This window comes from Mytilus californianus, unplaced genomic scaffold (assembly GCF_021869535.1).
Source record: "Mytilus californianus isolate M0D057914Y unplaced genomic scaffold, xbMytCali1.0.p SCAF_9, whole genome shotgun sequence".
Taxonomy (NCBI): Eukaryota; Metazoa; Mollusca; class Bivalvia; order Mytilida; family Mytilidae; genus Mytilus; species Mytilus californianus.
This window is the reverse complement of record NW_026262745.1, coordinates 52,174,482-52,193,088: the sequence shown is the minus strand read 5'-3', so window position 1 is coordinate 52,193,088 and position 18,607 is coordinate 52,174,482. Positions and strand designations below refer to the sequence as shown.

The following is an 18,607-nucleotide window of genomic DNA, read 5'->3' as shown; positions in this document are numbered from 1 at the left end:
CTTTTTTTATTTTTTAACCTGTCTGCGTTGATCTATGATTTTTTTTTACTTTTGATATAATGATATTAAATGTTAAAATCTTGGTCTTAGACCTTTTCTATGTAGCTGTTTACTGTATCATGCCGATCTCCCTACGAAAGACAACATCTCCTGGAAGGACCATCGCCGGGCTTGTACTTACACGAGCAACACGACGGGTGCCACATGTGAAGCAAGATCTGCTAACCCTTCCGGAGCACCTGAGATCACCCCCGGTTTTTGATGGGGTTCGTGTTGCTCAGTCTTTAGTTTTCTATATAGTGTTTTGTGTACTGTTGTTTGTCATTGTCAGTTTGTATTCGACCTATGAGTTTGAATAACCCCATTGGTATCTTTCGCTCTCTTAGCCAGGTACCATACGAAAAATTAGAAGTCAAATTAAGACATTGATATTGACTCAGAATTTTTACGTATAAGGGACTTATCATTTTTCACCTGGGAGGAGGGGGGTGGGGTGGTCAAAATGTAGGGGGGTCAAGTTTTTTTCTGTAAGTGGAAAAGGGGGGTTCAAATTTTTTATGAATTCAAAGTTGGGGGATCAATTTTATCTGTAATGAAACATTTGTGAACTTTTTAATCTTCAAGTATATCCTACATATCATGTGTGTCAAAGGTAAGTGTTTTGCTTGTTAAAAGTTTGGCATGTTTAATAGAGGGGGGTCACATTTTTTTAAGATGTTTTTAAGGGGGGATGAAATAAAAATAGTGAAATATTATGGAGGGATCAAGAACATTTTATATGTTTGATTTCAAAATGACCAGCCCCCCTCCCAGGTAAAAAATGATAAGTCCCTAACATTTTTCACAATTTTTAAATTTTTACCACCAATTTTTCACCGTTCTACTTACTAATTTATATATTCTAACACGGAACATTAGATCTAAAACTATCAATAAAATCAGTTCTTAATCATTGTTTACCCCATTAAAGCGTTGTCAACCTGCGTATTTGTTTACTATCAAAAATACCCATTTAAATGACAAATACTGTTATATAATTAGAAAAATAAACATCTTAGATGACATCAGATAGCATAAAGAATAAGATTTATGGATTATCGTAAATCCAAATAAAAGGAAATACATGTATTGATTGTAATGAACATTTGTTATTGCCGTGTTTATTTCAGTGCGTGCCATTTAAATCCGCCATCCCCGTAGGTAGGTCAGTGGGATAAAGTAAATCATGCTGTTTTGACCTCTTATAGATTTAAAACGAATAATGTTCAATGGATAATGACTTTGTATTCACGGAATTGAACATGAATGCAAATATTTTGTTTTTTTTTTATATTGTTATAATGATAAATTGTTTATATATAAAAATATCAAAACATAGATTACTAGTACTTTAAATTTGTAAAAAACATATGTTTATGTTTTCACGGTTTATAATATCAAAGATATTAAGATTTACGATTGAATACACATAACAGTGTTTATATCATCTACATTAGATTAAACATTTATATATATCACTCATCTATAACTTTGATTATTAAAAAGTTAAAACAGAAATTCATATTCTAGCCAAAAAAACTGTGCATGGATTAATATATTACACATTTGTAAAATAGTTATAAATAAGGGTCTGGATGGGGTTTACAGAATAGAGAATAATGGGAACCAAGTGTTGAATAAAGGGACAAACAAGTAAAGAAAAGAGAAAAATAAACAAAACAAGTAAAGAATAGAGAAAAAATAGCTAAAAAATGAAGAATAAAGAATAATGGGATTGCTAAAATGTATAGAGAAAAGAGAATAATGGTCAAAACAAATAAAGATTAAAGAAAATTACCCAAAAGATTAAAGAATACAGAAAAGAACGACTCCCCATCCAGACCGTCATAAAAGATTGGACGTCACTACAAAATCCACCTAAACATAAAAGTATCTTCTGAATCTATGGGAAATTATCTTATTTGCAAATTCGAATTATATTATGATATATAAAAACATTTATATTTTGCTACATGTATTAGTTGTCAATCTCCTATTCGGTTTTAAGTCTCTGAATTTGGCCATGATTTTATAAATAATGTTACAGTTCAGATAAACACCACTTTTATTTGTATACTATTCCTTTGTTTTATTCATTCAATGTTTGAAATTTTTATTTGAATATTTGATTTCATGATATTCATCTAAAAAGGGTTTTATATCAGACCTTAATTGGACACGAAAGCAAACATGGGTTTACAATTTGAACAGTTATATTTCGAGGTGATAGACCTTCCAGAAGTAATTGTATAGGAAGACAATTGTCATACAAAAAAGCGCAAAGTTCAATACTCTCTACATTTTTTTTCAAATGTTCTTTCTTATTGCACGTATACTGCGGCCAATGTACAATTTAAACGTTTATATTTGGAAGTGACATACCTTTCAGCAATATGTGTATGGTTATTTTTCAAACCAATGAAACCTAAGCATGAAATTCAAAGTTAAATTTTGTCATCAGTTCTTTCACAATGCACGTACACTTCGGTCATTGTACTATTAGAACGCAGACAAATTTCAATGGGCAAAATTTTATTATTTATAAATAGCCAACCACTTCTCGAATATGTACATGTATTGACCAATTCTCATATAGCTCATCCTTAAGGTAGACATTTAAATATTTAATCATAATTATCAATATTGACGCGTTATAATTACACGTTTAATATCAGAGAATATTCTCGATCGCCCATTTAAAAGGCTTATTATATATAGCCTTTGGTATGACACAATGATTTTTCCATTGACGATGCTGTTACCAGTAATCGGGATTATAATAAGAAGACGATTTAAATTTAATCCGACAATAGCAAAGGGGATTTTACATTACATTCCTGATTTTTACCGCGTGTAATCAGAATTTGTCAATAGCGTGAATATAGGTATTCACCATTTTCCATTTATAATGTTATGATTTCAATGAATAATACGTTAATGCTTGTATGAAAGGGAATCTTCCTTCTAAACCCAATACATCATTTTCCACTTTTAAAATCGGGTTATACAGTGCTCTTAATGGAGAGATTAATACTAAAAACAAAAAACAAAAAAAAGAAGGTTAGAATAAGAAGATGGTTTTCTGTGTTTTGTTTTTTTATCACTGTATCAGCACAATTCTGAAACTGACTGTGATCGATAGCTACATGTACATTTAACATTATTGCTGTATTAACAAAAACACGTTGTCGTCGGGTTGCTGTCTCTTAAATTTGACATTTTATTCACATATCCTTTTATTTTGGTAATACCTGTAGCATATTCATCGAATAACAACTTAAAATCTTGCATCAATCGAACCTTTGCCAGGACGCCAAGCTAGTAAGCCCTGAATTTGACATTTATACACACGTATAACATAACACACAAACAGAAAGACAGACAAAAAGACAGACAAATAATTCAAAATAAGTTGAAAACGTTTTATCTTCCTTCTAATCCCAATACATCATTTTCCACTTTTAAAATCGGGTTATACAGTGCTCTTATTGGATAGATTAATACTAAAAAAAAACTAATAAAAAAGCTTAGAATAAGAAGAGGGTTTTCTGTGTTTTGTTTTTTTATCACTGTATCAGCACAATTGTGAAACTGTCTGTGATCGATAACAACATGTACATGTAACATTATTGATGTTTTAACAAAAACACGTTTTCGTTGGGTTGCTGTCTCATTGACATTATTCACATATCCTTTTATTTTAGTAATACCTGTAGCATATTCATCGAATAAAAACTCAAAATCTTGCAGCAATTGAACCTTTGCCAGGACGCCAAGCTAGTAAGCCCTGAATTTGACATTTATACACACGTATAACATAACACACAGACAGACAGACAAATAATTCAAAATAAGTTGAAAACGTTTTATCATCAAAACTACCATGATTTCATAAAATCAAACACATATAAATTATACTTTGTACGAATATTTAATACATTTGCCTTATATGTAAAAGTCAAGCAAACAGTTATAGTAGTTCATTGAACACGTTTAATAGCAATCAGCTAGCTCGTACTTAATGGTACTATACTGTTTACATAGTGTATCAAATTAAAATGTTAATTTATGTTAAAAAATATACAGTGTTTATATATCAATCTATAAATGAAAATTATTAAAACGGTGTTCCTTGGTACAGCCGGATATGCTTAATTGAAATCCATGAATTACAAGTTCGTGGAATTCAGTAAAGAGGGTGACAGAGAACAGAGAAGTAATAATTATTCCTTGAAATTTAAAATCTGAGAGGTGCATTAAATTAGTTGCCAATGTTTAGTACGAAAGTTCATTCAATCATTCGGGGATTTTCAAGCATTTCGTTCTATTGTAAAAGTACACATTCTCTTCAACTGCACCGTGAGTATATTATAAAAAACTGCACTTAAATATATGTAGCACGTACACGAAGTTGCTTTTATTTGTTTGTTATCTGTCATCTACTTTTCGTTCAAGGATTAAGAATAATAAAACTAAGAATAAGAATATTTATTGTTCCAATTAAGGGCCCTTGATGGGCAGCATGACATTTATATACACAAAACAATACACTATGAAGTTGTAAAAAAATTACATTGAAATGAAATATTAAATGCTCATATGTAGTTATAAACCTTATATACGTATATCTATTCATTTTTTATACATTGTGTAGGATTCTTGTTAAACTTATTAAAAGACAATTAAAATAAATGAACGATCTTGTAAATTACCATGTAAATTGCGATTAACATCATGGTATTTTTTTTATTGTTAGTCGTTTGTGTTAATAGGATAGTTGGCGGATCAAAATATAGGTCTAGAGAATTTATTTTAACTGGAACGTAATAATCGACGAAAAATAGGCTGTTAATCCTTCTTCATATGAAACCATTACAATCCTTTGAAAATTTTCTAGACCCACGTTTGAGAATCATTCAATTATTGGAGTTCATCTCAGTTTTCACGTTGCAGTCGTGTCGTGTTACTCAATCTGTTGTTTTGTGAAGTGTTCTGTAGAATATTTTTTGTTCTTAATTTCTCTTTCAACCATGATATTGTATGTCCTCCAACCCATAGTAACTTCTCCCCCTTTTTTGGACATCCGTCATTAAAACAACTTTTGAAGAATGTCTGTTATGATGTCTAAAAAAACTTGTAAAAGATAAACACTTTTAGTTGTTTATACTTGCTGTTCAAACACATGCAATCTTGGTACGTTAATACTATATATATATATATATAGGACCAACACTTGTAAAACGTATACAACATATTAAAAACACATTAAATTCTATTTTAAGCCATGTCAGAAAGATGATTTGCGTTTTTCAGATAAAATATATGGTCATGTTGACTATTCGAGAGAAGGAAGGACTACAATTTCCACTTGAACCTAACTAAAGAGTTAAAATTTAAATACTTTTACAATATATTGCCTTGTTTATGATTTTTCGTTAAAAACATACATTAAACTTGATTATATACTCATTCAAACTATATCCTGTTTAATGTTACATGAATGAAAATAAAATAAATTGTTGAGCATAGGAAGAGGGACGAGAGACCTTTAAATAGCTACACTTTACATGTTTACGACACTTTTAATTGACTGAAAATAGCTCTTCATTTAAAGGATAAAGACTTTTTCTTTACTTGTGGTATATTTATTGTGTATACATAGACAAACCTAGCCTTTATTTACCAGGAACCGCAATAGTACAAAAATAACTTCAAAATGTTTGCGTCGAATCGATTTGCTTTTTTCTTCAATAAAAGTTTTTTTATTTTGTTACTAATAAATATTTTTTTCATTCTCAGACCGACTTAAAGATATTTTAACGATCGCAACACTACGAACCAATAGCAACTGCAAGACGAAGGAAAAAACAACGACTAGTAAACAAAAACAAAGCAACGAGAAGATACAATTATCAGCACCATTTACTGTCGAAGGTACTTATAAAAAACTGAAAATGATTCACGAAGAAACGAATTTGAGAATAAATCAAAAAAGAAATAAAACTTCAATAACGTTTTCATGGGATATTCAACCAGTATCAAACAAACAAATTATATCGATAAATAATAAAGGAGGAATTAATCAGAATCAAATTTCAAGAAATAAATCTTTACAATTTTTAATGGGTTTGCAAGCTAAATCATGTACTGACATTAGGTTGCCCCCGTTGGAAGGTACGAAAATTAATAAATTAAACCCACCTAATCGCCTGCCATTAAAAGGTCATGACGTCACAGAAAATACTTGGGACATCCGGAATCTCGAGAACGACAAAAATCGATTGATCAATCACTCGACACTGAAAGGAGGCTATATAAGCAAACAGTCTACCTGTATTGAATCATTTAAATCCAAAACTCAGGTGAAGCAACGACTATCATCACAACTTAATCGACATTTAAAGGAACCTACTTTGATATCAAAATTGTATAATAGCATGTCTTCTCTACGACTGGACAACCGCCACGATATGGCTGCAAACGATCATGTCAGACATCACATTAAAAGACAACAACAATGGATACGCAGTGATCAAGTTAAGAATTGGAGTAGATCTCCGTTAAATCGAGTAAAGAAACAAACTTATCCAAACAGTACTTCCTCCGGACAAAAGTCGGATGTGATCAGTGGAAATTCCGACGAATCGTTGCATACAGCATCATCCTCGTCGGAGCAACAGAATGTGATTGACTATGAATATGACGAAGAAAGGAGAGAAGCTATTGAAAAATGTATGAAATGGATGAATGACTTGCCTGCAAAGTTTTCGGGACTTCATATATTAGATCCAGCTAAATCTTGAACTCGGTACATTTCTCCAAAGGAAATGGGCGTCATTTTTAACCAAAATGCGTTTGTATTTTGAAGTGCAATTTTGAAATATACTCGAGACTTCCGAAGATTTTTGAAGTGGAACTAGACTGGTTCTAGTTTCTTGAACCGTGTTCACAAGACAGTTGGTGCTTTATAAAGGACTGGGCTTAGCAATCTTGAGTGCTACGCAGTTTATAGTACAGTATGTTTGCAGACGCAACACACAGTTCATCGCAAGAAACTGTGAAAGAACTTTAGTGTTAGAACTTATACGACACGCATATAAATATACCTAAGTATAGAAGCAAGAATACGGGACATTTCTCCATTGGAGACATATTAGTGCCAATATTTCAGTGTGCCAAATCATGTTTTTCGTTGTATCGACATTTCCGTCTTTCTTGTGTTTTTGTGGACTCGTTAGCCAGAATCATAGAAACATGACAGTGATTGCTATTAAACAAAACGAATTAAACATTAAAATTTCCTGATTTTAAACATTACTATGTAGTGACCTGATGGATCTATGCATTTTCCTTGCGACAGTCTTTCAAACATTGTAAATTTGTCATTTTAATGGATTTCTTTTCATTCTGGTATGTTGTCTTTTTGTAATTTAATCTTGTAGTATTTGCAAACAAATTTTTCGTCTCCTTTTCTTTTCACGCAACTATATTTTTTAAACGTTAAGAAATAGAAATAACCGTATCTTACCCAGATCTTCTTTGGATATGCAAAATTTACGTTTAGCAAGGATAGAAGTTTTCAATTTGTTTACGTCATGTTAGATTTTCTAAGTTTTCCCTTCTTTTATTTACATATCATATTAATGTATTACATCTAGTAATGGGATTTATTTATTATTTTGTTATCGTATTTTTCTGTGATCAATAACTGTGATATTTTTTTTTCATTTTCATATCAATTTTTTGTTATGTAAATAAACAAAATTTACTTGTAATTTCCATTTTTCGTCCATTTGATAAAATCTTATTTATATGTATATCTGTGATAAAAAGAATTTATGAATTCTTGTAATTGAATATTTTATGTGTCATTGACATTTGGTAATGCTCTATTTGATACTTGCTGTTAAATATTGTATGCATAATTGAACTGGATGAGTGGCATTATTATTATCTATTTATTGTTACAAATGTACGAATGAAGATGAATATTAAATTATTAAAAGAATAAAACGGATTCATTTGTTATGATCTTAAAAATAACCCAATATCTTGGGGTATGATTGCCAATGAGACACATTTATATATATATCCACCAGAAACCAAAGGACGTAAATGTGAACAATTATAGGTCACTAAACGGCCTTCATCAATGAGCAAAACCCGTACTACATACAGAAGCAAGCTACGTGTATAAAAGGCCCTACATAACGAAATGTAAAACAATTCAAATAAGAAAACATCTTGCTTGTTTTCCAATATCAATATGGGAGGGAAATCACGATTGGAAATCACAAAAAAATAGAGATGAATAAAAACTGGTAAATCAGTACTGAAAGTGGCGTTTAACACCAAAAATCAATCATTCAATGTAAAAAAGCGTTGTTTTTTTGCTTTGGGGTTTGTCAAATGCGTACAAAGATTTTGTGTCAATACAACGTTTCTATATATATATATAGTCACAATCATACAAGTGGAAGGTTTAGCTAGCTGTAAAACCAGGTTTAACCCACTATTTTTTCAGAAAATGCGTATAAGACAGTTTGTTGAAATAGTCGAGCGCCTGGTTTTGTCAGTTTTACGGATTTTCCCTTATTCAAATCACCTTGAGGTTCCTTATTTTAGTTATTTCATTTTGTTTATACATTGATTCACACTTTATATGAATAAAATGAGATTTGGATTATAAGTCAGCGAGACAGCAACCCAACGACACAAATAATCAAACGACATCAAGAGGGAGGTCCTTATTTCAAGCATAGAATTTCTTCCTATCAAATTTTATGACAAGATTGAAAAGATTTCCAGCCTAGCGAGGAGTCGACTCATAGTCTTGTCATATAAGTATCTCTCACTGAGGACGCTTGAGTTTTGCCAGAAATAACATATTGCACGAGACATGGTGATGGAATCTGTTTCTCTATAATGTTTTAGACGATATCTTAAGCAGACTTTTACTTTCTTGTTTATTGACAACCAAACATATCGTTTTCTCTCTATGTTAAGTCATCATGCAGGCTTTATCGTCTTTTTTCGTTACATTGTAATTGCCAAATCAGAGGAAAACTAGAACATTTGACGTCATCAGTGAATTCACCAATGAAAATCTGAGATAAACACTCGTTGAATATAAAACAAATAGTCAACGGTTCACGAAAAGAACAAGTCTGTCTAAGAATAAGAGAAACATATAACTCATCTGTTATTTACTAAAAGATTAGATAGATAAAACATATAATGTCAAATTGATTTTATAGACTGGCGAAAATACAAGTACAAATTTAGACCATGAAATTATAATGGTATTTCTAAACTCGATGTATCCACTAAAAAATAGCAAACAAGAAACAAGACACCATTCTGATTTTCTATATTAAAAAAAAAATCAAATACCAATTTACTACAATTTCATCTCTAGTGTTTACATTATAAAATATTCAAAGACATGCATTGATTTTTTCATATCGCCTGCAACTAGATATTCTCATTTGACATATATAAAAAAACTAATATAATAACATATACATTTACTTATATTAATATATTTGATTTAGGATATTGGTGATAGAAGTGTTTAATAATTTACACAAATCATTTCACCAAAGTTTAAAAGTTATTTAAGTTTTTAAATGGACCAATTACTACAAATTTCAAAAGATTCAAGAGTGTTTTAAAAAAATATACTACAAGTGTATCAATTTAACTAGGCCACAAATGTTTAATTAACTATTTTGAAGTTCATTTTTTCGTTTGAATCATTTGACATCTATTCAATTAGAACCTCTTATCTATATAAGTGGACCAAAAATCAGCATTTCATGAGTCTAATTAACATGCTATATCATGTATATTGTCGTCGTAAGTTGAAATCAAATTTCAATGAAACATAATACATACATGGATGAAAGCAATGCTAAATCATTAACAAGACAAATGTATAGAATTCGAAGTACTCATAAAATGATTAGAAACCATCCAGATCGAGGTTGATCAAAATCTATTACCTTCCTTTCAAAATGAAATGCAGTTAATGAAAGCTAGTTCAAAGCCAAATTTATATATTTATATACAAACTATGTCTCGCAGACTAAAACATAAATCGGAACACATCAAACGGATTTATTGTAAAGATGTCATAAACATGTAGTCTCGCTCTCGCTCTCGCTTTGTATATTGTATTGTGAAACTACCCCTTTACAGCGCTGGGCAAGCGCCAGTGGAGAACTGACACGTGCGTCATCAAAACACAATATGAACAAGCAACATCATATAACTGTTACAAATATTTAACTTGGAGTCTTCCCAAGGATTTTTATAGTCCGGGGTCTAATTATTTCATTAACACTAAAATAGCAGAATACATTGGCTTTGATGTAAAAGTCAATTGCAACAACACATGCATAATTTTCTATATATTATATGAGATTTATCTGTCGTACATACAAAGACATACACACTACATGCATAACTTAAAAGTTAAAACTTCCACACACAATTCAGCATTCATTAGGACACGGTGCGTTCAAGGCCTAGACAATTGCAACAAGGAGATAATCCAAATTGATGGAAGCTATAAGAGCTAAGAGTTTTTTTGGGTTTTTTTTGCTCCCCGTTGAAGGCCACACTGTGACTTCGAGATGAAGAACAACAAAAAAGCACTGTTCCTTTGCTTCTTTGTGTTTTTCTGCTGTGCATGTACTGTTTTTGTGTCATGGATAGATACCTCATATCCTTTGTTTAGTTTTTTTTATTATTGAAAAGCCCTATTTTATGATAGTACTAACATTAGCCAATCAACGCTCTCGAATCTACACATATTTAATGATATTGTAAATTTGAAATTTTATCAAGTAAAAAAAAAGTTTATTCATATAATTACGTTTGTAAGAGATTTCTCTCCTATTTTATCTAGACTATATATAACCCATATCACCTCACAAGATTTGTGTAGTAAAGCGTAAAAGCAGGCTGCAGAAAGGCCCCACCATGAAAAATGTAAAACAATTCAACGGCCTGAATTTTGTACAAAGCAATTAAAGAATAGTATTTATTTATTAAGTTTAAACTAACATTATGATTACACTATACAAAATACAACAACTAAAAAGCACAATTGTCTAATTTGCAGGGGAAAAAACACAAATCGAACTCTTTACGAATCCATTAGCAAGCTCTTAACAACGGCCGTGAAGCGAAAGCAAATTTCTTCTTTGAATGGTTGATATGCGATTATATTTGAATATTAAAAAAGATATTGATTAATCTGCTAAAAACACTTACAACTTCATTATATTAATTTTTCACTTCTATGGTAACTAAAGTGAAAGTCTAAAATCTGTTATGGACTAATAATAATATAGGCGGACTTGTATTTTTTACATGTCCGTTTTTAAAACGTTTCATCTTTATTATTGATTTGTTCATACAAATGTATAGATTGGTATAGATTTCGGTTAGAGCGACTTTGGCGTACCAAATTTAAAGCCTGGAATCTTCGATGGTGTTTTGTTTTGTTATAATAACTCATACAAAAATGAGGAAATGTTGTACAGTTGTAACTGAGACAATCATAAACTTAATATCCCCCAAGGGTGACTGGGGAATAGAAGTATGGTCACCATTGGTCTTCCTCCGACCGGCAGTAAAACCCGTGCTAAAGTGGGGCGTCCGTTCGGCTGTGCGGGATGTACAAATTTGCAGCCACGTCCGGTCAGAATGGGGACGTTAAATCCGATGCCTCGTGTAAAGAGAGTGCCACGCTCTTTGCACGTTAAGAACCCTTGCAACAACTCTTTGAGGGGTCCGTAGGTGACCTGTTGCAAGGCTAAATTTCTGTCCCTATCCAATATACCCTCATTTCCCGTGGCAGTCTAAATTTCTCCGACCTTAATCCCTTAATCTATTACAGAACCTACCTATTGTTTTTATTGTGAACTTGTTCTCGTCCTGAATATGCATGACATATTTGCCACTGGACGTTAAGCAACCAACAATCAATCAATCATAAACTTAATACCAAAGAACAAGAATCTAAATAACTGCAGGTCCAATTATGGCCGTCATCAATGAGCAAAATCAATACCATATATTTCTTTTAGAGAAATGAAAAAAAAACTTTCCCGTTTGCAAATGGTCTTGAAATTTCATGACATTATTTTTAAACTGATTACAAAAACATATAACTTATTTGTATAATTCTAAGGCTATATAACTCCGATGCAGATATGTCCCTTATATAGGCTAGCTAGTTATCAACTGACTTTCCTTTTTTCATATTATGTTGGGTTGATCTTTGACGTTTAAGTTCCGAATTTCGGATCTCTGGTTTCGAATTACACAATTAAACCATGGATTTTCGATATCTTATAATGTTTAGTACTGTGAACTCAATGTCCTGTATCACACCTTAAGTTGACCAAATGGTATTTAGGACAATAAAGCAGGGATTAACACCATTCAGACCTACTTTGACTCTCTCAGTCAATATACGTTTTAAATATTGGTACTGTTTGAAAAGAGCTTCCATATTTAGCACAAAGTATAAAGTCAAATATTGAAATAATGTTCAGTAGGTCATTTCAAATTTAAAATGAATCACAGCCGAAAGGTTAGTGCATGGTATCAAACACGTGTATTTCGGTAATGTTTTTTTTTATATTTTAACACCCCATTATTCTCTTTTCTTTAATTTTATTTACCTATTTTTCTCTATTTTTTTATTATTTTGGTCAATTTTTCGGCAGAATATTGACCAATTATGCTTTACTCTGTAAATCCTATCCATATTTTCATGATTTGTTTTGCGTTTTTTACATCTTAAAACCTGGGTTTGATGTTTGAACTTTTGGGTATCTCAAATTCATAAGATTTGAATATTACCTTCTACTAACAAGTCATCATATTATGAGGTTTAAGATTTTCTGACTTTAGATTCATATACGCCTAATATGTTTTTTTTTCTATATGTCTATTAATATTTCATTAAAACAACTGAGTATTTCATTTAAATCCATATGAATAATTAACGATTTCAGCTTAATATAGGAAAATGTTTGAAACTTAAAACCGGGTTAGTAAAAAATGTGTAATATTCATATAGAAGCTGCTGTATACGATTTGCAAAAATTATAAAAAATTTTCATGAAAGTCATAGATGTACTAAATAATGCAAATGTTCTGTTGATGATTATTTTCAGAAGCGGATTTAAGGAGAGGGGCACAGGGTGCCCGGTCCCATTATGAAGCTACATATATAACTATGCATACTAGGCTTTTTGCATGCTCTACTCCTTACGTGGTCTAGTTTGGGAGCCCCTCTTTTTCAAAATCCTTGTTCCGCATCTGATTTTTTTCTATACGCATAGTTACGTTCTTCTTAAACGACATCAAATAGTAAAAAAAAAATGCATATACACACATGTTTACAGGATATATATTTCAACAAATAAGAATGTATTCTCACGTTTGACTTCTTTCTAATTTAAATTTCAGCAATTGATTTGATCATAAAGAAACAACACAACAAGTGAATGCAATACCAAAATTAGAATGAAAACTAGGACACATGTGACGTCATGATGCCTAAATTTATTTCAATATTCTTTGGACTTGTTTTAGAGCACTTCAGCAACATTAAAGTATAAAATTACTGCATATAAATCCTCCAGGTTGACATACCATTTATTTATTTCAGATAATAGATAAAACAAGATTGAGATCTGAACATGTGTCCAATATTTTTATGCAGTTACTAGGAATATTTTATGACTAAATCGTCAACACCATTAAATCGAACATACTAGGCAACACTTTTTTTTAAATTGTAAACAGCGTTTAAAATAATACAATAATACATCAAATGCATATAATCAATGCAAATGTGTCCTTTCCTTTTATATATACATGGCGTTTATAACTGCAATGGTGTAGAAAAGCTAAAATTGATAATAACGGATCTTCCGAGCGGTCGAGCTTCATCAAATAAAAGACTGCATCTTATCTTTCCTTAGTACCACGCCATTTTTTTTCCATTTCTGTAACACTGAAAAATAGAAATAAATAAAATGACGAGGAAAATGTTTATCACTAGCATTATTTTCAACAAATCATTGAAAATGGTTGACTCTACGTTACCTCGCATTTGACTGACCCTGGTTGTATTTGCCTGATAAAACACGAAATCAGTCATTCAAAATAAACAATTGATCTATTAGATGTGGGTATTTGACCATCAATGTACTCTCGATATAGGTATTCGTGCAGATAATTGCTATTATTGATTGTTGCTTGTTTAACGTCCAGTGACAAGTAATTCGTGCGTATTGAGGTCGATAATTGTTATACAGAGTAAACTTTTCTTGTATTCGAACAATAAGTTGATGAATACTTTGAGGGTCGAATGAACAAACAAATAGATACACGAAGATAAAAGAAGCCAAAAACAACAGAGAAAGCAAAGAAAGGAAAAGAATATGAATCAAACACATCTACCACACATATATCTGTGTGAATACATATCGAACGTTTTACATATATATTGTAGTCTATGAGAACGACCAACCAGCATTTAGTAAGTATCGAACAGACAAGAATAAAAAATACTAAAACCGACCGTGCGAGGGCTTTATAGCCAGTCAAGGTCGTTAAAAAACCCCATAAGTAAGTAAAAGATACTAGTTCACATAAATAGGAAAATGTTAAAAAAAGGTCCCAAGATATGTCCAACAATACTAAAATAAGATAGAACTATACGAACAAGATGATAAAAATTCGTATAGACAAATATTTCGGCTCAACACATAGCCTTGTTTGGTATATTTATTATTTGTGGTATCTAGTATTAAAATTTTCAAGAGTAACTTGCAATTCTCAGCACGTAAGCGGGTAACGTATTTCGTTGATTAATAAACAATGGACATTGAGATGTATGTTTTTCTCGCTATTTTGCGAACTGTCAAAATAAGTAGAACCCAGGTATTCAATATATATCACGCTAATAGTCTAAAATTTGATCATGTGCTGCAAGTAACACACTCTCATGGGAAAATAAAAAGTTAGCATAGAAGTGTAGATTTAAAAAAAAAGTCGTTTTAAACAAATGATCAATAAACAAATCTGACCTTCTTCTTCTTATTGTAATAGATAAGAAAGAATTACAAGTGTATTGTAAACTTTAATAAAATAATATGGTAGCTAGAACAAATATTTAAAATATCAAGATGAAACGGGTTGTCATCATTTATCAAAGATTGAAACATCTTAATGGGACTACAAACTGTGAATTCGTGAGACTATTCTTTGTAAGACATGTGCAACAATCTATACGTATTGAAATAGTGTAATTTATTGCATTTTATGTAAATATTAACCACTATAGAACTGACACCGAAAAGTTGTCACTAGGCACATACACATTGAAAATGTTAAGTATACTTCCTGTAAAGTTTTCTGTACTTGGTCGTTTCATGGAGCTAAAAACTTTCCATTAGGTCGTTAGATCTGGGTGTATTGTTTTTTTTAAATTTACTTTTCTGTTTAAGCCGATGGTCTATTATTCTAAAAAATAAAATTGCTTTATCATGATCTTTTGGAGTTTGAAATCACAAAAAATAACCCCAAAAATCAACAAAACTTAACAAAAACAAGCAAGATTAAAATACCACACAATCTGTAGTTTGTACATTAAGTGCCAATCTGCATAAGAATCAGGCAGTGGTGAAAACATGACAAACAAAAACCCACTCAAGTTGACATTAGTTTATGTTCAAAATGTATAATGGTGCACGAAAATAACATTCGTTTCCTTTTCCTGTTCTGGTAATTCAAGATATAATTTGGTTGAAATGCACTAAAAATTAAAAATTAAGGGGAGCTAACACTGTCCCTCTGGTACCTTTCGTCCCTCTTTGCTATCATTCTAACTAAAAGTTATCTCGACATTTCTTGAATTACCAAACAAGTAGAAACAAAAGACCTACCATTTCTAACTCAGGATGAGGGTACCTTCAAAATAGGATGGTAAGGTCGGTGGGGTTTTTTTTGGCCATGTTTTGAAATTCTTCTAAATTGCCTGATTCTTACAAAGATTGGCACTTAATAAGTTGACAGAGGTTTTTTGAAATTATGCATTAGCATTTGGTTCATATATTCCTGAGTTCAGCATACCAATAGAAAAACAAAGGATATGCATGGGGTATCCATCCATAACACAAAATCAGTACATGCACAACAAAAATAATAAAAATAAAAAAACACACAAAAAGCAAAGGAACAGCGCTTTTATTGCTGTTCTTCATTTCAAAGTCACAGTGATGCCTTCATAACGGAGCAAAAACAAAAAACAAAAAAAAAACAACTCTCACCTCACTGTAAGTTTAAGACGGCCCCTAGCACCGGCTTCAGCGGAGTACTTTGCAAAAATAAATTTGGATACACTTTGTAAGATGAAACACCACCTCATCGTGCCAGGTCAAAAACTTTTTCTTCCTGATTATGATTAGAATTAATGAATACATTGGCGTAGACAATTATGTTGCATGTAGACTGATTGATTGATGTGGTTTAATAATATTTAGTAGTATTATTTTAAATCCATTTCATACAAAATATTTATTTTGTCAACAGTTATTCATTATTACTCCCCCGCTGTGTTTAAGTCGTTGATTTAATCGAGAGCATCTTTGATCTACGGAAGAACAACTGCAATTTTCCTCTAGTACATTGCAACTAAATTACAATAGGAAATAATAACAACCAGATTAGCTGTTTATATGGTATTCAGACATATCGATAACAAATACCCTTGCAATAACAAACTGTATGGGTGTAATAATCCTTTCACAATTTGTTAAATTTATTAAATATAATAACGAATTTGTAAAATAATAGAATTTAAGAATACCTTGAATCATCAGGCTGTTCTAATTGGGCTTTTTTTGTCATTAAGCTTTGCAACATTTTCATATTTCTTGCTTTCCAAATGTTTGTGGTACCTGCGTGCAACAGATATTCAATTCTTTATTGGAGCACAAATGTTTTTTTTTTCTAAAATTGAATAATTATATCTTATGATAAAATTCGGTCAACAATCAGGGCAAATCTGAAGAAAAGAGGAGGAGTGTAATAGTGGAAAACGGTAAAAATCAAAAACAAAAAAAACCCATACATTTTCCCGAGCAATGGAGGGCGTACGCCATCTATGCCCCACCCTGAATCCCCCACTGACAATTACCACCTTCCAGTGTTACATGTGTTGCATTTGTAAGATGTGTGACAATTTTTAAAACCATATTATCATGATACTAAATGGTTATAGTCTCAACATTTACACATTACATTATTCTCCCACTGTTCTTAAGTCATCGATTAATCCCAGAGCGTCTTTGGTCGTCGAGGGACAATAACAATTTTCCTGTTAAACCTTGCAACTAGAAAATAATAACTATCAGATTAGTGTTTCATATACATTGAATTTGTATGTATTACAAATACCTTAATAGCGAAAGTGTTATACAATGAAATCTTAAGCTTATCTATTGAATAAAAGGATGTATTCAATTTATATTACTGTACTGTACAGTCACACATAGTTGTAGGAAAAGTATATGTTATAAAACCAAATATGGAAATTTTCAAAAATATTTCTCATAACGTAAATATAAGCTGTCATTATAACAAGGAAAGAAGTAAAGTCAAGGTTGTTCCATTTATACACGTTTGGTTATTAAGCTCTCTCAAACGTCATAGTTTTCTTGCTTTCAAATGTTTTGGTCTACTAGTAATGTTGCAGTGATTGAAATGTTACATTTGTGGTATTCTATTTAAATCATTTTCGTACTAAGGGAGCTACAATTGATTTTTATGGGGGCTAGGATGAAATTTGAAAAAAGGCAGGACAGGAGTTTTGAGTAAAAAAAAGGCAGGATGAGCAAGTTTGCAAAAAAAAAAGGCAGGATGACAATTTATGTAAAATAAGTCAGGATAAAATAATAAAAAGAAAGGCAAGACCGAATAGAGTGAAAAATAAAAAGGCAGGACAGAGATTACAACTTAAAAAAAAAAAACCAGGACAAAATTTTTCATCAGCTAGCCCGCCCCCCCCCCCCCCCCCCTCCCCCATAAAAATCAAATGATAGCTCCCTAAATCTTTATTTTCTCAACATTATATCACTCCCCCGCTGTGCACAAGTAATCGATTAAATCGTTTGAATCTTTGATCTACGGAAAAACAACACATAAATATTTAATTCCCTCCGTTACACCGTGCAATCAAATTACAATAGGAAATGATAACAATCAGATTAATCTTTCATATACATTGCATTCTTATGTATTACAAATACCTGTTTAATAGCGTAAGTGTAATACAATAAAGTCTTTACACGATCTATTGAATAAAGGAATTCACTTCAAATATAGCACCTACTGCATGTACATTCCATAGGTTTACGATAAGAATGTATTACTAATTAAACCAAATTTTGAAGTCGTTTAGAATATTTCTCATAACGATTTTGAAAAGATATGCAGGCATGATATGAAGGAAATTAGTTTCAAGTTGTTTTGTTTA

General features: G+C 31.4%; 2 protein-coding genes across 2 annotated transcripts in view; both read left to right on the top strand.

Annotated features, from left to right (window-relative positions):
- Positions 1 to 18,607, top strand: part of LOC127716349 (uncharacterized) — a 141,513-nt gene that overhangs the window by 51,788 nt on the left and 71,118 nt on the right. The gene's annotated exons all lie outside the window — the stretch shown is intronic.
- LOC127716348 (uncharacterized) lies at positions 4,258 to 8,056 on the top strand. The gene is made up of 2 exons (XM_052222516.1): positions 4,258 to 4,398; positions 5,839 to 8,056. The coding sequence occupies exons 1-2, from the start codon at positions 4,311 to 4,313 to the stop codon at positions 6,840 to 6,842; spliced, it is 1,092 nt and encodes a 363-aa protein (XP_052078476.1). The 5' UTR covers positions 4,258 to 4,310; the 3' UTR covers positions 6,843 to 8,056.